At 40.4% G+C, this 22,887-nt stretch overlaps 1 protein-coding gene across 1 annotated transcript in view; it reads left to right on the plus strand.

The window, feature by feature from the left end:
* Positions 1-22,887, plus strand: part of LOC139694749 (unconventional myosin-Ia-like) — a 151,489-nt gene that overhangs the window by 58,007 nt on the left and 70,595 nt on the right. The window contains exon 4 of the mRNA XM_071593253.1: positions 3,035-3,081. Within this exon, the coding sequence (XP_071449354.1) occupies positions 3,035-3,081 (47 nt within the window). The remainder of the gene's footprint in view (positions 1-3,034; positions 3,082-22,887) is intronic.

A 22,887-nucleotide genomic window follows, 5' to 3' on the forward strand; every position in this document is an offset into this window, starting at 1 on the left:
CTCCGCTCCTATTGCACGCGCTCTCCGTCAACGCGAAAGTCGTCACGAACGCCCCGAGCGGTGATTCGGCGTGGCGAAAGAGATTCGGGCCTCGGGATCGATCGTCGCAGGAGGAGCGGTTTGTGTCTCTCGCCCCCCTTCCCGCCCACCCACCTCGCACCCCCCCCCCCACCTTCCGGTCCCCCAAATCCTCCGCGGGCATGCCGAGGGATGGAAGACTGACCGCGATGGAGCCGGTGAGGTTGGCGCGTTTACCAACTTTTAATTGCTGGCGGGATTCCAAAGTAGCTCTTTGAGAGACTCGATAAATTTTGAGGCAAAATAAATGAAGTCGGAAGAGAAGCGGTAACATAAATTAGACTGAAAAAGAATGTTCTTATGGCTCGTGGCGCTAACTCGAAGGTTAGATTGATCGTTTTCGAGATGTAGGAATTTAATACTTAGTGCTAATGTATCTAGGAAACGGAACCACCTTGAAAAGCGATGAAGACAAGCGCAAATCACCTCGAAGTTTTCTCGCAGATCACAAATCAGGGTCATCGAAAAGGTGAGATTCCCAGGGGAATTGTCTTAAGCACATTAAGGGCCAACCCTAAATCTGGAACAGAGGCGAAATGGAAGGCAGGTGGGATTACCTGGAAAATTATGAGCGTGATGAAATCCACCCTTAAATAAGTTAGATTCACTGATGCTGCCTAATTCTGTTTGTGACGATTGATATTCAAATTTATCACCCGAATTGGAATGTACACCGGAGATATGATATATATATATATATATATATATATATATATATATATATATATATATATATATTTATTTATTTATAGTACAATACACAGTAACACAATATAGAAACACAAAAAAAGAAGAACACTCACACGTTATTTCTTGATATTTCGACGGAAACACTCCGTCTTCATCTGAAGATATAGAAGTAATGACTGTCATTCATTACTTCTATATCTTCAGATGAAGACGGAGTGTTTCCGTCGAAATATCAAGAAATAACGTGTGAGTGTTCTTCTTTTTTTGTGTTTCTATATTGTGTGTTACTGTGTATTGTACTACTCGGCACTTCCGTGTTACGTCTACGAAAGCATATATATATATATATATATATATATATATATATATATATATATATAAAATATCTTCGAAATGGAACGCTCATCGGCGACACACAAATATATAAAAACACAGATGTAGATTTTTAGAATATAGATTTTTAGAATCTATATTCTAAAAATCTACATCTGTGTTTTTATATATATATATATATATATATATATATATATATATATATATATATATGATGCCAAGATTGACAGGTGCCGTGGTGAAAAGGTAGCGAAATAGGTCTGATATTTTTGAGTCCTTTTATCATTTTGTACTCCAAATGAACTCAACCGATATACCTGAAGGTTTTAAACCAAAGAGCTAAAGAAATCATACGATTAGTAAATTATTCACTGCCATTTCAGGAATATAATTGATGGCGTAAACGCAGCTGCAGCTAAAAAATATCAAGACTTTTGAAAGAATATAAAGAAGGATGTGTCCCTTGCGGAGGTGTCAACTATTAATTTGAGAATCATGATGTTGGAGTTGAGTGGCTGAGCTCATGGAGTGACAGTTGAGAAAAACTTCGAAATGAGTGGTCATACTGTCCCACGTCGCAGTCAAGGATGGAAGTGAAGTGAACTTGCGGCCGCAATCATAATCTCTAGTGGCCGTAGTCAACCGAAATTACGTGAGTTTCATAGCTACTGCAACACGCCTCCAATGATTGCAGAGGAGTTTTACTATCTTTTACTCGCTCCAGATTTGTTTCCCAGATTAATCGCGCGGCATCAAGCGGATTGGCGGACTCGGGTGACGTAGGTCGAAAGAGGAATTTTACCTTTGTCGTATGAGCGTATTTTATTAGTTTGCATTTTATTAGCGAGGAGACGGAAATTCACATCAGAATCAAGTAGATGTCCGTGAATAATGCCGTGGGTCAGTTCTGAGACATGCGTTCTCCTATGCATGTACCCTTCCGAAACCTCGGGTGAAGTGCATTTGGAATTTCATGACTCCTGGATTTCAGCATTCACTCTAGATCTGAGTGTACTAAAGTTCTTCGTCACAAACGGACCATCATTTAGTTGTTATTTAATTTTACCCGCTGGCGCTCTAAGTATTAAAATATTGAACTGGTTTAATTAATGATAAGTTGTAATTTCCTTTTTCGCTTAACTGAAGCTTTTTTGTCTGGCTTCATAAATCTTGAGGCTTTTGACGCATTTGCAGTAAATGAAGCATTTTGCAGTAAATTTATTGATGCATGAGATTCGTAGGCTTAGCTTTGTTGAAGTTCGTCCGATCTACTGGTGCGTTCGTGGTCGTGCTGGCTTCGTTCATGCGGATAGCATGTCTCGTTACAAATTGTGCGCGGGTTTTTTTCGTGGACTGGCGAATAGCGCTTCCTATGAAAATAAACAAGCAGAATGTTATGGACACTTCATTCCTATAAATCAAACTATCAAGCAAAAGGTGTAGGGTTCAACCTTTAGGGATAGCATCTGTGAATTTCACAAAAGAATAAAGTGATACAGAGGTTCCGAGAAACTGCGGGAGATGCCGCAACAGTAACTTTAAACGGAGTCATCCGCTAATATGTATTTCAATGTAACAATTTCAGAGTGTAAAAATAATTCGCCTCGACCGAGATTCGAGCCCTAATCCCTCCTTGCCCGGCCGAGTTTTTGGGTTCGAATCCCGATCGAGGTGAATTATTTTTACACTCTGAAATTGTTGCATTGATACAGAGCGATTGATTGACTAATATTAAGAGCTGTTTAAATTCACTGTCTAGTTAACTTTAAAGTTATACTTTATTTTTGAAACATTCTTGAAGCTTAAAGTCTACAATATGTGCATAATAAATGTTTTTATACGAGTATTTTTTTTAAATACTTTTAAAAATATATGATTGTACGTAGGAAGCCTCCCATTTTTTTTAAGCATAAATATATTTCTTTTTTTTCAGCTTTTGGAAACGCCAAAACCTACCGGAACGACAATTCTTCGAGATTTGTGAGTATATCGTTGACTTTCTCCTTATTACTAAAATATTTTATCTATTGTCTCACTGAATCATGTGCGCCATCTCTTTGTGTTGGCTCGTTACCTGATGTAAGTGAGGGAAAACATATTTATAACTTTGAAGGAGCTCAGGTTTCCCCGCGTATAGCATTCAAGAAGTTCTCTCGGGTTTCCCACCGGGTCAGGTTGCAGTACACCGATCATCGTCTTCAGGGTGAAGTCACTTCACCCTGAAGACGATGGCAGAGTCAGCCTTCAAAAGGTCGGTGTACTACAACCTGACCCGGTGGGAAACCCGAGAGAACTTCTTGAATATTTATAACTTTGTTTAAATGTATTTTCATACTCCTATCATACTACGCTGTTTATTGTGGTATTTTCAGCTTTTTTCATGTTGCTCTAGAGGGATCTTTGCTCCTCATATTTGTGAATCGTTTATTAGCGATCAAAGGAACTTTTGAGCTGTTTCCAGATGGGAGACGAAATTCCCCTGGGGCGCCGACGCAGAGCGCGGCGCCCCAGGGGAATGTATATAGTAGACGCTTCGGCGCCTAGATGTCATAATGACGTATTTAACAGCCTGTCTTGAAAATTTGGCTCTTTTGCTAAGTTTCTGTATCTTTCAACTTTGATTATGACGACGCGCGGGGTCCAGGGAGTGTGACCCTCGAGCCTTGAAGAATGAACAGTTGAGAGGGGTTTTGAATTCGATGACGGGGGAGGCGTAGGACGAGGGTTTTTAACTGCGCAGCGGTGACGACGGTGGCGTCATCTGTTAGTGGCATTTTTCGCAACGCAGATTCGTACTCTCAGCCGAAGTAATCGCCTCCCGTCTCCTCTAATGCGTTCTCTTTATTTTTGTGATTTAACTTCGTGTCTTCATTTGCTTCGGTGTTGCGTGCAGTGGCCAATGTTGATTTCCAGGCGATGCTTGCAAAAATCTCTCTTAAGTTTCTCACACTGCGAGGGATAAGTATAACCTCTTACCAGAAATTTGCCCGTTTTATAGCCACCCTTCTGCGTTAACCTCCGCCTCCCCTCCCCGTTCATATGACCCGGGGGTGAGCCGACCCCCTGCTTTAATCCCCCTCCTCAGTTTATTTTGCCCGGGGGTGACGATATACCGGGTCCATTTCCCCTCCCTTCCCCTACTCTCTTCTCGTTTTGTATCCAGTTTCCTATGTCTTCTGGAAAATGGCAGCTCGGCAACCGAAGAGTTCACGCATTCGCTTTTATGAAATTCAGCGCGAACGTGCGTCTCTTGCCTTCTTTATCGCACACAACTTTCATGTCTATTTTATGATCCGAGGAAATTGAATGTAACCTTGACCGTGTACGTATTATTATACAAACATTCCTCGGGACTACTGAAATAATACTTATTTCATTTCAATATATTGTTTGAATTCCATAAATTTACGCCTGAGGCAACAAATTCCTCCGGAAGTATTTGGTCTACGTAGCTTGTATTTCGGGGTCTTGTATATCACTTTGACAAAATCAACCGACGGCGAATAAAATTATTATTTGTGATTCATGCATGTGCATGTGTGATGTGGTAGGGGTCTCCTAACACCTCGTGAGGGCTAGGTCTCTCCTTGCTCGTGAGTACTCGCTCACTCTCGGCGCCATCTCCTCTTTCCCCCACGTCGGCTGACGTGACTCCTGCCAGTGCCTTTTAAGATCTCGACTTGCCGTCTCCGTTCGAGGGCGCACGCGAGAGGGTCGTCGTGGGCTCTGCCCTCCCTCGCTCGGGAGGACAACTTCCCTTTCCTCCCGTGAATGTGGCAAAGGCAAAATAATTCCTTCTGGCAAGTCTCGAGTCCCCGGCGCTTAATACCGATCGTGGCAGCGGGAGAAGCCCCGAGGTCGACGCCTCTGCGGTTGCGAAGACGAATATATCGGGACGGTGCCCTATCTTCCCATCCTCCGCCCCTCCCCCATCCCCCCTCCCCCAGCGAGGGTTGCTGTGCTTCAGCGGCGGCCTCCGTTTGCACGTTCGGTCAGCTTCGTGCGGGGAAGCCCGTATCCCTGATGCCATGGAGGCAAGATGGATGCATTCGAAATTTGATGATAAATTTGAAATAGGTAATCTAAACCCGGGTTAAGCCGTAGTCGAATTGTGTGAAAGGCTTGTTGAAATTAAACTAAATAGGTGTGCGATACAAAACGGTGAAATGGTGCTTTCGGAAGGAATGTCGCTGAAACATGCACCAAAATTATCAACGTAAACGTCCCGCTCTGCTATGGATTCGAACGTGACGTTGCGATCAAAATTAGGACGTTCAAATTTTGGATGATGCGCGTGACCTTCGATCCTAGGAATTTCCGCATTACGAGGGGAAGTGACGTCTTGCGCTTGGTCATCGGAATTGTCGTGGGGCCGTCCCAAATGAAACGCGCGTGCGCAAATATGAGTTAATACTCGAATATAAGTACATATACTTGCTCATATGCACCTATAGTTGAACACATGCGTTTCGATGTGCATCAAATAATAAGCGGTGTGCTTGACTTAATCATTAAATTTTGATTTTTAAGTAAAGATATTCGCTGCTTGGGTTCGATGTTGTTAAGACTGAGCCTCGTTCGAGGGATAAACAAATGAGTCGAAGACTGTGGTGTTTATCTCTCTCCTATTTTATTATTACCTACCTGAAGTCAAATGTCCAAATTTAATTTGGGTGCCAAATAATTCCAAAGCAATGTAACAATTTCAGAGTGTAAAAATGATTCGCCTTGACCGGGATTCGAAGACGGATCCTTCGATATCGGCCGACAGCTTTAGCCAGTTAAGCTTTCGAAGCGTCCTCTTTCGCGCCAAAATTTTGGGAGGCTTTAAAGGAACAAGATGTTTTGATGAAATACCTTACATACGAATGCCTGTACAATGTCACAATGGCATTCGTTGTCGTGCGCGGTTCGCCACAGTCCACGAGGTCAAAGCCTACTTACACTAAGGGTGTTTCACTTTTGGCAAATTCAAATTGAAATTGTGGCATTGTAATGGATATTAGCGGATGACTCCGTCAAAAATTTATTTTCGTGGTATCTCCCGCAGATTCTTGGAATTTCCCTCAGTGAAATTCTGGTGTCCTGATCCTCTCCAAATTTCTAAGTCTTGCTTGCTCTCTTTGGGCAAGCAATGGACTCCCAATTCAATGCCTCAAACGCACCCGTCTATCTCACTTCCTCTCTTCACGTTGTAATTTTTCAACAAATCTGGCGGTTTTTCTTTGAATATTTTCTGTTTCTTTATTTCGTGTTATCTCTCATGAATTTCAGATACTTAACGCGTATTTTAAATGTTGCCTAACTAAATCAAAGTAACACTTCTCTCTTACTTTTTCATCACATTTTTCTAAACCAAAACGTCTATTAGCACCTAGATTCTTTTAAGGCTAGCTCGCATAAATGCGAGTACCCCATGAAAGGTTTGTGTTTCACGCAAATATTTGATCTGTTCTGTGTTACTTAATATGATCCCATCTTGTATTCTATAATTTACGCCATGTCTCTGCTTTATTTATATACATGATTTAAATCACTGGAGAGTAGCCCGCAATCGGCCAGTAATGACTCCCTGTACATAATTTTGTCATCTACAAAAAATCTAACATTTGTTTAACCTGGGAACTCAGGTAGTCACGTAATACGTGCATCCAGAGGAGAAGGGGACCTATTGCACTCCCCTGTGGTTCTACGGAGACGTTCCATTCCCATATTCTGTTACGATTTCATTCTCTTTTATGCCTTTTCTATTTCCCATTCAAGTATTCCTGATTCTGAACTATCCTCTTCGACATTATGTTCCCATTTTATATTTAAACTCATTGTTATATTTTCCTTTTCTTCTAGTCCCTATATGCATGCTTTCAATCTTATCAAAACTTGTACTTCAATCAATAATTTACCTGTTTCATCTCAACTAGTGAACCCTGATTTTCCTATCTTAAATACTGACAGTTCCTTCGCCTTTCTGTGTAATGCGCTCATTCGCCTTGTCTCTGTAAGCTCTCCATGTCTTCACACTGCGCCTTACTGCATACTTCTTCACCCGTTTCGTTCCTCACCGCAGTTTTTTATTTAGCTCTTATTGTTCCAAGTTTTGGTTTGCAGCTTCCTTTATCCCTTGCTTGAGACATTCTAAATTTTCTCCCGGTGTACCTGCCCTCTTATCATCCATCACAGTTTTATTCAGTCCTTTTTGGTACTCCTTGCCGTTCGCCTCAGTTATAAGTTGTACATTCCATTTCCTTATAATCTTTCCATCTCTAAAATTTTTCCATCTCTAAAATTTAACATTACACTTAATGAGTGCTAAATTAGGATTCAATTCTGCATCTGATTCCGGAAAACTATGAGTTGGAAACATTGTTCCTATAGCCATGCCTAATCTACAAAATATACAGTCTACCTGTATACCATATGGTTTATGATCTAACTCATGTTTACCTATATTTCCCTGCATGTTTCCTGGCTGCCTACATCTTATGTGGTGTTAAAACAAGGTGTTATGGATAGTTTTAGCTGTTTCTCCCGTAAAAATCTGTTATCCCTGATCATTCCTTTCTTTTTAACCTTACTCAACTACCTCATTCTCATCTCTATCTCTTCCATCATCTGTTCCACGCCAAATACCCATCTCCCCAGCTTCATATTCAGTACCATGACTACCACGTTGACACTCCGCCCCTCCGCTTGTCAAAGAATGGGAAATGTAATAGAGTGAGATTCTGTCTGAGAGGCTATCAGTTGCTACGTAATCTACGAGTTTAATGATAAGTTTTAGCTGTACTAACAGAGCAATGCTAAACTAATAATAAGGTAAAAATTGCATTTTGATTGTGCGTGCAAAGGTATTGAGAAGAACTCAAATATGAGTACTTCTTACAGCAGCCGCGAGGTAAATCGATGATCCTGTAAATTGAGAGCGGGAGTTGGAAGAGCGTCCATTCCGTGGACCGCGAGACTCGCAAGTTTAACTCAAAATGAAAGCCTTTTCAGCGCACGCTCACAATTTACGTCTTCACGGAACATTTTGACTACCTGTTGACCGAAGTACTAGCATATGAGAACTCCTTCACAAAAAACTCATTGGCTTTAGAATTGATATGTATTTTACTGTCGTAAGCCCCGCGACCATGAGGGAATATTTACATTATTGTGCCCTCATGAAACTGTAGCCGCAAAGTGCAATTTACTCGAGTACCCATGATAATTACCCAGCGCGTCGCCCTGAATATTCAACAAAAATCTTCACTTTGAGAATGTTCTCTCCTCGTGGGAGTAAAGGAGAGATGGGGAAGGGAGGGGGTGGAAATATAATGCGCGCATCCATGGAAAGAGCGGTCAAAGGAGGGAGGAAGTGAGCAGCAGAAGGCAATTCCGTGGCGTGGATCCACCAATGAGCGGAAGAGGACTTTAATAAGGACGGCGTGGGCGAGAGGGGAGGGCGGGGACGTTGAAGGGTGGAGGCAGAGGTGGGTTTCCCGCGATCGCGAGGGGGAAGGCGTGGGGAGAGGCCGTGGGATTAAATTGAGGTCCTCGCCCAGGTTTGCATTAGCGTTGGAATCCGTCCGGCCGGCTCCCTCCCTGGGCACCCCTCCATTAGGGGGTGGCAGGGGCGGCGGGCAAGAGGGGAGTCCCGGAGACGACCGAGGCATGCCGGGAGTGCAAGAGGCGGAAGCTCTTGAGACTTCTGATATTAAGAATTTGCTGGACCTTCCCTAGTATTTTTTCAGCCTGAATATCTGTTTTCAAGATAAAAGTTTCAGTGAGATAATAAACGTAGGAAATAAGGGGAGAGGAGCTTTGTCATTCAGATGCAAGAAACGTGATCACACTGGTAGTTTGCTATATGAGTTGTATGGTATAGAGTGCACTGGTAGTATGATATAGAATGTTTGGCGTACTACACAGTTGATTAATTGGAAAAACATACATTTTTGGTAATTTGAAAGGAACTCGAGAGTCAGATATTAACCTATATTCGCAAGAATACCAAAAGCGTTATTGTTGTCGGATAGCTGTGATGACATATCAATCAATTATCAATTAGTTGGAATGGCTATTATTTCAATTGCACAGTCAAAAATCTCAAGTCTGAGAGACCACACTGAACGTCACCAAATAGTTGTTGTTGTATCCGCCAGTATAACTACCAACTATGGTCAACGGCATTCTGGCTGCCTCAGACACTAAACTGAAATGATCTTGGATGGAGTAGGTTGTGGAAATAGTGATCGCCACGACCGACGATGTTGTAGAATCAAAATTAGAGATATAGTTATTCAACAATGGTTATTTCAAGGTGCGAGGGGGGAATATATATATATATATATATATATATATATATATATATATATATATATATATATATATATATATATATGTTTATATATACACACACATACATACATACATTCAAACACGAAATCCGGCCAAATGGCGAACAAATATTCATTCACATGGAAATCGATGTACAAGGAGAAGGGATAGGAACTCATATAAAGGAGAGAAACACAGGAGAGGTGGGGTGTGTGTGTATATATATATATATATATATATATATATATATATATATATGTTAACATCGCTATGAGAGTACATATATTGAAATCACGAAGCATAGACACAAAACTAAAAAATAATTTCGGACAGCAGTGGGGCACGCAGTAGACAAGCAAATCTCTAGTCGACAAAATGAGCAATAACACCGAACCCTAGTGAAGTAAAAGAAAAGTCTTTGCACAAAAGAGAAAATTTATTAACAAAACAAAAGGTAAACCCTGGTTAATGTATTTTCATCATTAATTTTCTCATCATTTTGGAAATAGTACCGAAAAATTGGGCAGAAACAATAAAAATCAACGGATCCACCGTAAGCAACTGCGAAAGCAAATTCCGTGCAACTGCCTCGAATGTGTTCCGAAGTCCTTTAGTTACCGTGTGAGGGAGTCAAAGGCACATTTAAAACTGCGCACTGTATCTCTTATTGGTTGGTCCGAGAAACCGAATAAAATAAGAGAGGAGGGCATCGCCACTGATAGGATCGAGCCCTTCTACCTCCCTCAATCATAACAAAATCGAACCCAAGCAACCAAAGATATTTATTTTTATACTAAAATACAAAGATTTATTCCAACACACCCATTATTAAATTAATTAAAAGGCTCGTTAGTGCACCTACGTTGTGGGTACATTAGCAAATACATATTCATGTATGCGAGTATCGTGTGTATGAATTCCTATTTTTGCATTTATGGTACTGGTACCATAACACTCCCCCCCCCCACTCTGCCATACGACCTCGCGATGGCCCTTGGGGTATTGCGTAGATGAGATGCGAATCGAGTTTTCTACTCCCTTCGGCGCGCTATTCCGTGATTGGCTTTCAGCGCCGGTGGTGCCAAGTTACTCCGCCCGTCGAAGGAGATGGCCTAGAAATGAAGCACTTCTCACCCAAGGTGAAATCTTCCCTCAAATCCTTGCCGTCATCATGTCACGGAGGCGGGGGTGACGGAGGGGGAGGTTCGAAGGGGGCAAGAAGACACAGTTCATAAAGGAGTGGGGGTGAAATAGGGTCCAGACGAGGAAGAGGGCGGGAGGGAAGGTCCTCACTCAAATCTAAATATCCCACCCTTCAGGTCATCGTGGCATTACGCCGTCTTGGGTGATGCAGGGCACAATCGCCGGCGTGTTGGATTGGGGGTTTCGATTAGGGGATGGGTGGGGGTCAGCAGAAGGGATCACATCGACAACTCCATTTCTGCATATCCGAGGTCGGCATATTCGTAGCATCTTGACTCAGCTAAGCTGTAAGCTAACCGCGATTATCCACTCGACCAATGCCAATGTAACTTTCCCTTGGCAGAATGACTTGAAAGCACTCAAGTTGGAAGTCGTATGATACTGGTTTATAAAAATGAAGATAACGAGCTTAATGTGGGCCGCACATTATTTTCTCCAAACGGGTTTCACTTTATGACCAAATATTATGACAGGACTACTAATTGGTGGTAATACGGAGCTATAATGAAAGATTAATTGGTATATTTTGAAATTTAGGTTAGAATATTGGAGTGGCCTTCATATACTACTGTCCAATCATCGTGTAGAGAGCCTCTCAATCGTTCGCGAGTTTGAAGGTATTCTGAGAGGTCCCCTTCACTAAATGAAGGAGACATCGCCGAAGATGCACACTGCATAGGATACAGCAACACACGACTAGAGTTTAGCGTAGTAGATATTTCAGAGCGTAGGTTTTTTCGTGGGGAAATAATTACTTGGGAAATGGTCTCATCTCCAATCAGATTATTTGCATGCTTCCCTCGGAAAATACATAAATACACCAACGGTACTGCGTGCCATTCACAGGTCCACTGCCTACAAGCATGAAGTATTAGATGGAATAATATTATTACATTAATATGCCAAAGCGTAAAGAAGACAAGATAGGATGTTGAGTGCATCTTCGAAAGTACGAAGACAAACATTCTCATTGGTTCGAAAAGTTGACTAACAGAAAATATTGCAGGGAGCGGTGTTTTTCCGAAAATATTCATCATCTACAGAAATGAGAGACCTAATAGACTTGGTTGAGGAGTATTTTTCGCCGTGTCAAACTCGGAGCTAAGCAACTATCACTATGATTGCAATGGCAAAATATATAGAAAGTATTTTATGCAACGTGGAGGATTATAATCACAGAAGCTTTTCAAATAAGTTCAATCTGCAGATTTTCGACAGGTTTCGCCTTGAAATCCACGGCCTTGTTATCAAAAAACTTGTGAACAACATAACAAGTTTTCTAGCAAATATTTACAACGACTGTCTGCTGCTATCATACATCCCCGACACTTGGAAATCAGGGACCCTACATGCAATTTTAAAATCAAAAGAAAAAGACCATGCAGATTCCAGCTCTTTTCGTCCTATCACACTCCTACCTGACCTAGGGAAAATATTTTAAAGAGTAATTAAAAAGAGAATACAAATAATTCGCGAGGACACGCTATATCATCCTAATCAATATGGCTTCAGGAAAAACCGAAGTACATCAGACGCAATCAAGGCCCTCTTAAATAACTTAAATAATCAAAATAAATATACATTAGTGGTTTTCATTGACATAAAAGGTGCATTTGACTCTGTTTGGTAGCCTTCTGTCCTTCAGGAGCTGAAAACACTAAAAATTCCTTCGAACCTAACTAGACTCTTTTCAAATTACTTTACAAATAGACAGGTCGTATACAAAATGAAAGCTATTTTAACAAAGAAAATCCTCACCAGGGGCTGCCCACAAGGATCTGTTTTGGGTCCATTAATGTGGAACCTTATTACTAACCAGATCTTAAGGAAAGAATTCCCCATAGGATGTAGATTAATAGCTTTTGCTGATGATACGGCTTTGTCTATTGAAGCTAACTCAAGAGCTAAAATGGAGCAGCTGACAAAAAGTTGTATTGGACAAATAGAACAATGGACAATAGTTAATAAATTGGTAATTTCAACAACCAAGACAGAATACATGGTCTTTGGAAATAAAATGTCTAGGAACCCCACTGTTAAAATCTACAATAGCAATATCCGACACATCATCTTTTAAGTATTTGGGCATCGTTTTAGACGAAAAATTAACTTACAGGCCCACATTCATTTCATAGCCAGCAAAACCAAAAAAAGTTTTCAAGCTGCCCGTAGGTATTGCAAAACTAATTTTGGAACGGACTCCCTTCAATTGATACACAAAGCTGTAGCAATACCCATTGTTACCTACGGCTGCTCCATTTGGGGTCATAAGGTTAACTACAGCAGAATCGAAAGAAAACTTAGAGAGGCACAAAGACCCTGCCTCTTAGCAATTAGCAATGGTTACTCGACAATCAGCACGGACGCACTATGTTTAATTACCGGACAACCACCTCTAAAATACAAGGTTATGGAGAGAATTAGCATAATCGATGTCAAATCAGGCCAAGGCACAAAATACTTCAACTCCGAAATCGAACACAATCACGCCCTGAGCAAAAAACAATTAAAAGAAATACTCAGAGAACAAACAATTCTTCAGTGGAATAAAGACTGGCTGAATTCCGATAAGGGTATTCACACTAAAGAAATATTCCCAGACGTCATTGAAAGGCTAAATATAAAATTCAAGCTAACTAAGAAAGTGACGCAACTCCTATCAGGACATAGAAATTTTGGACACTACCTAAATAGAATAGGAAAATCAAGGACTAATCTATGTTGTACCTGCCTAACAGAAGACACCGCCAAGCATAGAATAGAGGAGTGCCTACAGTATGAAAAACCCAGGCATGAAATTTGGCACAACATGACTTATAAGAAAACCAAGATGCGTGAGATTGTGCTATTTTGCCTTAAGCATAACAACGACCAATTATTTAAAATAGTTCAATGAAATTTGATAATTGTAGTGACATTTGAAGTTGGCAAAATAAATCTTGATAAAACTAGTAATTGTATTGCTCGTTTAATGTTACACATAAAATTGTATGTAATTGCTATTGTATATTGTAATTGTATATTGCCTAGGGTACGATCAAAGAAAAAAATCTTGAATGACTCTGTAAACTGAAGTGTTATCATAGAATAATATATTTATTTCTTATAATAATTATAATCTCTAATTGTACTAAATTTGGGTTGTACATTACTTCTGTAATTTAATGCTACGGTGTCATCTTGTTTGATATTTCTTTTTCTCAAGTTGTGTAATTGATGTTAATTATATCAGAACACTAAAGGGCGATTAAGCGAGAGCAGGAACCCCCTCAACATTTCATGCTATTTTTCTGTATGCTATTTTTTTGTAATTGCTTCCGCAATAAAAAAAGGAAAGATGTGATTGAGGAAACTCCTTCACCACCTTTCCTTATTATTATTATTTTAGGTCCACAGGGATTTTTCTTTCTAAGCTCGTTGTACAAATATCCGCTCTCTCCATCAAGTATAGTAGCATTATATTTGTATTCGCTGGGGACTTCAATCTGTCGTAAATTAATTGGGACACCTGTTGATCAGGAAGACCGGAAAAAATCGCGATTCATGTCAAAAAATGTTCAATATATTCGCCAAGTCCTCGTTTGAGCAAGTAGTTAATCGCCGACCAGGGGCATCAGCATACTTGAATTTTATTTTGAACTAACGCGACAGAGATTACCATAAACGTGGGAAGAGCAGCAAGCGGCTACAAAGTTATATTTTAATAAATCAGAACTTAGTTCCCGAAGACGGTTAAAGAAAGTCTTCATTGGCTCCGAGAGAAATTGAAACGCGAACTGCAATCGTTCTGTTTTGAAACTCAGCACCGAAACAAAACACACTTGGAAAATGTTTTAAATAGTTTGATTCACGGGAAATAAAAGTTCATTCCATACTATATAAACTCAAGCACCACAATTAGGAACTGATATAGGATACAGCAGAGAAATCAAAACTGTATGAAGGAGACCAAAAGGAAATTGACTCCAAATTTGAAGTCAGCTTCAATATTAATGCCAAATTTATAATGGAGCAGAAAGGAAAATTCCACCTATTTTAAATTCACTTAGTTGTTTTAATTTTACGACCCGAGTTTCAATTCATAGTATCACCATCAGGTACGTATTGAAACCCGCGTCGTAGCATTAAAAAAATTAAGTGGAATTAATGTAGCTGTTTTTTTTCTTTCCTTATTGGATAAGTTCCATAAAAGTAAGCCTGAAACTACGACGTTTATGTAGGATGAAGATTGCTGAGGAGGTAATCATAGAAGTTTCAGCGAGAGATAATAAAGATTCTGCGCGAAGTCAGAAGTACCATTTACTGTGAAATGTGATAAGAGTATTTTAAGAATAACCCTAAATCATTTTATTTTTCCTTCAGGCAAACGCAAGAGAAATATCCAACTGCACATTCTGTATGGCCAAAATATGCCAAAATCGTTAACATGGCGTAAATATATGCTAAATAGATCATTTTTTCTCCACCAAAAACATTAGCGGATAAAACGAGGTGCCTTATATTTTCCCAGGAAGGAATAAAAAACAGCTCCGAAATATTAAAATAAAAGTCCATAGTCCGGAGGATATGCCCACCAGAATTTTTGAGGAAATTAATGAAGATTTTGCACCTCATTGAAAATATATTTCACAAATCAGTAGAAAAGGGTTCAGTACCTCCCGACGAGAAGCTAGCGCCCATAACCCCACTCTACTGTATAAAAGCGAGGATGTTAAGGATCCCAGTAATTACTGACCGATTTATTTAACATCAATTTCCTGCCATATTATAAAATAACCATTATTAGCAATTTAATGTCCACTATCGACAGAAGGAACATACTCTTCTGCAAATAGCACGGGTTAAGAAAAAGCAGATCATGTGGAACACAAGTGGGTACTTTTATTCATGATACAGGGTCCGTACAATAAGTATCGGGACTGGTTCCAAAAATAAAAATTTGTTGCAGTTATCATTAAAATTACTTAATAATCTTTATAATTCATTCCTCCTACATCGATACACTTAGTTCGGCGCGTCTGCCACTCGTCAAAAGCCCGCTGGAAGTCAGTTTCCGGAACACTGTTGAGAGCCTTGTCGTCGCCGCTTGAACCGCCTCGATGGAGTCGAACCGATATCCTTTGAGCTCCTTTTGAGCTATCCCTTGAGGTAATAACGTCGTCTAGCAAATCTTCATCTTCCTGGACGCAGTCCAAAATTTCTTGCGAAATTACCACCCGCGACAGTTTTTGTTCCTCGCTCAACACTTTCGCGCACACTTTCCTCATCGTAAGGTCCTCTGTTACAATGGTGTGGACGGTTCCGACTGAAAGGCCGGTCTCCTCACTGATAAGGGCGATGGTTTAACGTCTGTCAGAGCCCAAAACGTTTTTCACTTTGGCCACCTGAGCATTCTCGTTATTTGAAAGCTCCACTTTGGCACAATACATCGGATTCAACGATCATTATGAAATGTGAAGGTCAGAAGACATAATTTATATTGCAATGCGCTCTCCATATTCAGTTATTGATAGCAACTTCTGGAACGGGTGCTCGGGCGTGATACACATTCCTAACCAGAACACTTTCAGATGCACGAAGAATTATGTTGTTGTAAATGGAAAGCACACTTAAGTTCGTAAAAATGAAAGTGAATGAGATAAAAAATCGAAAAGGTGAATTAAATACCACGCTTTCCACTCGATTTGTGGGAAATGTTATATTTCTCTCAGGAGCATTTTTAAATACGTTAAAAACTCATGTAAAATATTTGTAGTGCGTAGATTGGCATGAATTTGTGGGTTTTGCATGCGGTTTTATTCTTAGTTACGGGTGGTGACCCAAAACCCCCCGCCACACGCCCTTGCTGCGGCTTGCGGGGTATTATGTAGATGTTGAACCCTTACGTAATCTGTACCTTCATCGCGGTCAATTTTATATGCACCAGGTCTCCCAGGGAGACCTCAAGCGCCAAATGGAAAAAGGGCTGCTCCCTTCTCAATGTCCTATGAAGTGTGCATGCCGTACACTTTTGGGATTCGCACGAGGTGAACTCACCTATCCAACCAACCCTTGAGCTTACACCCACTAACTGTTTTTTTGCTTGTTAATATAGTGTGTGGTGCCTCTATCGCACACAGGGTTAACGTGCGCTCATAGGTACGCAAGATAAGCTTTTTTCATCATTTTTCAGAGGTTGTTTCCCTAATCCAAATTATTTTTGCGGTTTTGCAAAGATGTAAACTTTTTGTCCGAAAGTTGGCTAATGTGCGCCTAATTTGCTCAAATGACCGTAGTTCTTTCCGTTTAATAACAATAATTCCATATCTTAGCAGCGCTGGAGAAATTATTGAGTATACATCAAAATAGTAATAATTACTTGAAGCATCACTTCTGCCAAGTAATGATTACAGCAATACTTGTAACATTTTGACAGTATTCTCTCGACCCTCGATTTTCCGAATATTGGCAGCGTCGAACCTCACCCTATCGCGAGACGAGTGTGGCGACTCGTTTGTTTCTGGTCCTCGGGAATCGCTTGGGAAGAGAGGACCGCGTGTACTTCACCACCTCGAGAAGCAAGTGGTCCCTTCGGATCTCTCTCTCTCCAATTAAGTATACTATATATAAAAGCTGTCGCTTTTTCTCCCCTCTTAAACCATACAGTTTAATTTTCCAGTCCTGTGATGGTTCAATGCTCCGATTCTCTGCACCGTGCCGAGGCAAAAGAAAGCATTCTTGCCCATGAGAAGCTTGGTGGATGCCAAACTTTTAGACTGCAGTTTTAGTATGTGCAAAATGTGTGCGCCGCAACTGAAGCTTAAACATCCGTGCTTGATTGAAAATGCCGATTTAGTTCCTATTTATTTTCGAGGAGGCCGTGTAGCGCTTAGTAAGAGTCGAGTTCTACCCTCATAATCTGCACTATGGTTAAATTGATCAACCTTTCGGTTGATTATCGTGAGTTTAGCTTTTTTTTTGGCAGAGAGAAAGAACTGGATATGAAAATGTATGGAATACCGTTGCCCAAACTAGTCATAGTGCCGTAAAATCGCACTGGAGATGACACATACTATGGCGAGGGATGCATCGCTTATTCACCAATGGTGCAGCTTGTGCTTGGCAGCATCTCTCATCTCGCTGTCCTGTCCACCCACGTCTGCCCCCGACTGGCCAGGAGGAGGGCTCGGTCGCTGTAACCCCACCTGCCCTCTCATCCTTCGCTCCGCCTTGATTTCCTCCATCAAAAGACCTCCGCCCTTATTCTCATTCGCTGGATTATTTTTTTTTCTCTCTCTCTCGTTCCATTTCAACTTTCCTCTCACTCAGAGGCGAAGCCAGAAATTTGCATTTTCCCTTGATTTTTGCATGCCTTACCCCTTGTAAATGTTGCGGGGACGTTACTCACTAAAGATCTCTCATAGGGATTTTATTATGGAGGTATATGTGATGCTAATCAATTCCAGCAATCAATTTAATGGTAAAGATGTTTAAAGAGTAACGTTGGCGTGAATGAGTCAATCGATTCGTTGATTTCCACGCAGTATTTACAGATATATCGTGCATTCAGTGTCGCCGAAGGAACGAGTTTTCTTAACCTATCACCTAAGTGTCTTTTTTAATTGCCAAAGTTGAATCATATCAGTGAGCTTAATTTTTCACAGCATTCGATTATCGGAACAAAAAAGTTATTTTCGGTAATATTTTGCACTGCCGTGCAAGTTTTCGCCGACTATTCTAATGGCTTAATAAGGCAAAAATAAGGCCGCCAAAATTTTGCTGTAAGTCGTAGCAATTCATCATAACTGGTCTAAATGAAACATTATTAGTTATAAAACTGGAATAATGCTTCCTTCTAGAGTTTTAAATGCTTACATCGTCCGCCTATATTTTACTGGTGAAAAAATATCGAAGATTTGTATTTAGAATATCGCACTGAGTCAAATACGCATCGAAATAAAATTCGCTCTTTTTTAACTTTATTGATCATTTACTCCCAAAAAATATTTTATAATCTCGCAAAACAAAACTCGACCCACCAGCAGGGTTTCCGCGGAGGGAGTATGAGTCTCTTAGATAACTGGTGCCAGCAATTGATAGAGCCCCGCTGTCCATTTCGTTACAGGTTAGAATCAACAAATAAATAACCGAAAAAATCTTTCCTTCGCACGTCTTCCGCCTTATATGGGTTTTGTCACCGTTGCTATATATGTCCCTGGGGCCCCTAATATCCCTCGTTGTAAAGAGTCTCATCAGCCACTTTCACGCATTCCCTTCTTTGATGCACGTTCTACTTCATCGAATTAGGTTACAATTCTTGCAACGCGATCACCAGCATGGCGCTTCTTTATCATGCTTTTCTATTACTAGGGCATTCAATCCATTTTCACTCCTCCTTCAACTTTCTCCCAAGTTCTCCCCCAAGCTACTATCATTTAGACAAAAGAGGAATTCAATAAAGAGTAGCCATGTATTTATATTCACATAAGTTATCCTGGTATGATTCAGCTAATATTATATTTTTGATAAACCATGTGTTGTCTGCGGTGGAAGTTTCGTCACTTGGTGTGTATGTATGCGTATATATATATATATATATATATATATATATATATATATATATATATATATATATATATATGTACGCATACATACACACCAAGTGACGAAACTTCCACCGCAGACAACACATGGTTTATCAAAAATATAATATTATATATATATATATATATATATATATATATATATATATATATATATATATATATATATATATATATATATATATATATATATATATATATATATGAAGACTTTGTGAGATCAGTTTTAGTTCCTATTCCGAAAAAGGTAAAGGCTACATCATGTGAGGACTACAGGACGATAAGTTTGATATCCCACGCAGCTAAAGTTGTTCTCAGGATCATAAACAAAAGGATAGAGAGTAGGGCAAATGATTACTTAGGGGATGATCAGTTTGGGTTTAGGAAGGGGAGAGGTACGCGTGATGCCATTGCAGTAATGAGGTTATTAATCGAGAGGAATATAGAACGCAACCAGGAGGTATTTGCCTGCTTCGTATATTTCGAAAAAGCTTTTGATAGAGTGAACTGGGAAACACTAATGAGTATATTGCAGAAAATAAGAATAGATTGGAGGGAAAGGAGTCTAATCCGCAACCTGTACATGTCTCAGACTGCTCAGGTGCGGGTGGGGAACGGGGAGTCCGGTTGGGCAGCGTTAGGAAGAGGTGTAAGGCAGGGTTGCCCATTATCACCGTTGCAGTTCAACCTGTATGCAGAGGAAATGATTAAAGAGGCTTGGGAAGAACTGGAGGTAGGAATGAAAGTGGGCGGGGAATTCGTAAAATCAGTTAGGTTTGCTGATGACCAAGCTTTAGTTTGTCAGTCAGCCAAGGGGCTGCAAGCATTGCTCACTGAATTGGAAATTCAGTGCGACAGGTATGGGATGAGAATCAATATTAATAAAACAAAGGTTATGCGATTTTCTAGAAAGAAAAAGGCTAAGCTTAACATTAAAATAGGAGGGCAAAAACTAGAACAGGTAGAACAGTTTACGTATCTCGGTAGTGTTTTGGACCAACACGGTCAAAGTAGTAGGGACGTAAGGAGAAGAATTGCGCTAGGCAAAGAGGCTTTCACGAGGAGGGAGTTGATGACGGGGACGTTGAGTAAGGATGTTAAGAAAAGACTCGTAAAAACTTTGATATGGAGCGTAGCTATGTACGGCGCGGAAACGTGGTCATTGAAGCAGGAGGATAGACGTAGATTGGAGGCTTTTGAAATGTGGGTGTGGAGAAGAATGGAGAAGGTGAAATGGACAGAGAAGAAAACAAATGAGGAAGTACTTGGTATGGTGGGCGAAGAGAGGGGTTTGTTGGGAGAAATCCTATGGAGGCAGGAAAAGTGGATGAAGGGGGTGTTGACCGGCAGTGGGATGTTGAAGACTGTGATAGAGGGTAGAATGTTGGGCAAAAGAGGAAAGGGAAGGAACAGGATAGGGATGTTGGACGGGATGAAGTGAGGAAGAAAGTACTCAGAGATGAAGAGGGACCTGATATGGAGTACGATGATGGATTTTGTGTTTTGTTAGGAGTAATAAAATGTTTGTTTGGTAGTTGTGTCCATCCAAAAACCTACCTTAACGGGTAAATTACCTAATAATAATAAACATACTATGTATACGTTTGGCCCTAGTGTCGCATTGCACACCGCCGCGCCCGTCCCCTCCGGGAGGAACGCAAGGGAGACGTCGGCCCCTTCTGGCGCTGCTGTAGGGCAGGTCTTTCCTGCCGTCTCAGGAGTCCGTGTAATCCTCCTCTCCCCTCCCTCAAAGTTAAAAAATCAAGGATAGCTTACTGCACACGATAGCAAATCCCAAACTAATTTGTGTATAATCAAACTCTCCTCACTCGTAACAGTTGATGTTGCGACTAAATCATGGTCATGGAAAATAAGAAGTGTAGTGCAATCTGCAAATTTAGTCTAACTTCATTTACAATAAGCCGTCAGTAATAATGAAAATAAATAATTGAGCAATGGAATATAGGAAAGAATATTCAACTGAATTAATTGAGCAGCTTCAGGCGTGATGTGGTGGAAGTCGAACATAATGAATAACTGATCGTAGCACTTTTCCACTTGATAACAATTTTTAATTTTAAAAACGAAGGTGGGAGAGAGATGGGGGAAGGGAAACGTTTTTCCGCTATCCTTTGTAAACGTCTTCCCCCTCACTCTTCCTCCCTGGTCTTCCCCCTTTCTCTCTCTCTCCCTCCCCCCTCGTTTCCTACTACGTCCTCTCCCCTCCTTCCGGAACTGGTATATAAGACGGCACACAACTTAAACTTGTTACCTGATGATGATGTAATACATCGAAACCCGGTCGTAAAATTAAAAAATGTTATCTATTGGAAAAGGGATTAGATCAGTTATTCATTCGACTGACTGATTTGGAGTTGTATACAACATAAATATATCCGTTCGACACAAGTAATGGAGACCGAAAACGCTTCCATTTCGAGAAAATTGAATTTTTATTGCCAAATGAATTTTGAAATGGTCATTGTTTTCTTGTGCGCTCTCTTCTGTTGGTGTCGAATCATGGGCCGAATTGATATTGATAAGCATCGCGTGCCTCCATATCTTCAATGTCTTTGAATTTGTTCGTGGGACATTGGCCAATCCTTCGAAGGTATACTCGTATGTAGCAGTGACGTAACGGTTGAGTTTCAGATCCCGTGGCAATTACACAATTATCTTCAATCTTAAATGAATATCTTATGCATTTAATAACTACGTTTGTACAAACAATACCTGCTATGTTTACCTATCTTATTCATCTATGTATTATAAACCATGCAGGGACTTTCAAACGGTACCGACGTTAATATGGTTTGCGCAATAGGGGACGCCAGCAGTTTTGCTGATTGGCCGATTATATCTTCTAGCCATCGTAAACCTCAGTTTTCCTCATTTTTAACTAATGCTCCCGGCAGATACGCATTGTGGGATTCACTAATGGTTTTTGAGAGACATCGCTACGCAAAACCTCAGTTACGAGCTGCATATTTTTCTTCGTTGCTGTTGAAGCCATGTTCCTTTTTACAAAAATTACGGAATTATAAATAAACACACAATGGACCGTTAGTATGGCAAGGCTTTGAAATAGTGGTCTGAAGTGGGCCTTATTGGGTTTAATGCACATGGACCTAAACAATTTCTGTTGAATAGTAAATGTTTTAGCTAACTTAGTTAACGACCTAGACCCTTTAGACCCCTTAGACGACCTTCCCCAGATTATGATACAAGAGAATAAAATAGAACATAGTAGCGTATTTTTAAAGCATCCATACTAACAGTATGCTTCCGAATTGAAAGAAGATAGTACACAGAATTTAATTTGTTACATAGATATGTAATGTGCAGGTCACTTTAGGTATCTATTAAAATATATTCCCAAAAATTTATAGTCATCAATAAGTTTACTGTTACTTGTCATAGGCTGAGAACTACTTTTATCGGAATGGCAGGGAATATTATGTGCTGGGTTTTAGTTTCATTAAGAATAAGGTCATTCCCATAGCACCACATGCCATGTCATGAATAATAGATTCACCTAAAGTCATCAGATCTTCAAAGGCTTTCTGATACAGCACAATGCTCACATTATCTCCAAACAAAACACTGTTACTGAGAAGATTTATGTGTGATTTTCTAGGTAGATCATTTATATAAACCAGAAATAGATTTGGGCCCAACACTG

This window comes from Hetaerina americana, unplaced genomic scaffold, assembly GCF_022747635.1.
Source record: "Hetaerina americana unplaced genomic scaffold, ioHetAmer1.1.p SCAF_54, whole genome shotgun sequence".
In the NCBI taxonomy this organism is placed as follows: Eukaryota; Metazoa; Arthropoda; class Insecta; order Odonata; family Calopterygidae; genus Hetaerina; species Hetaerina americana.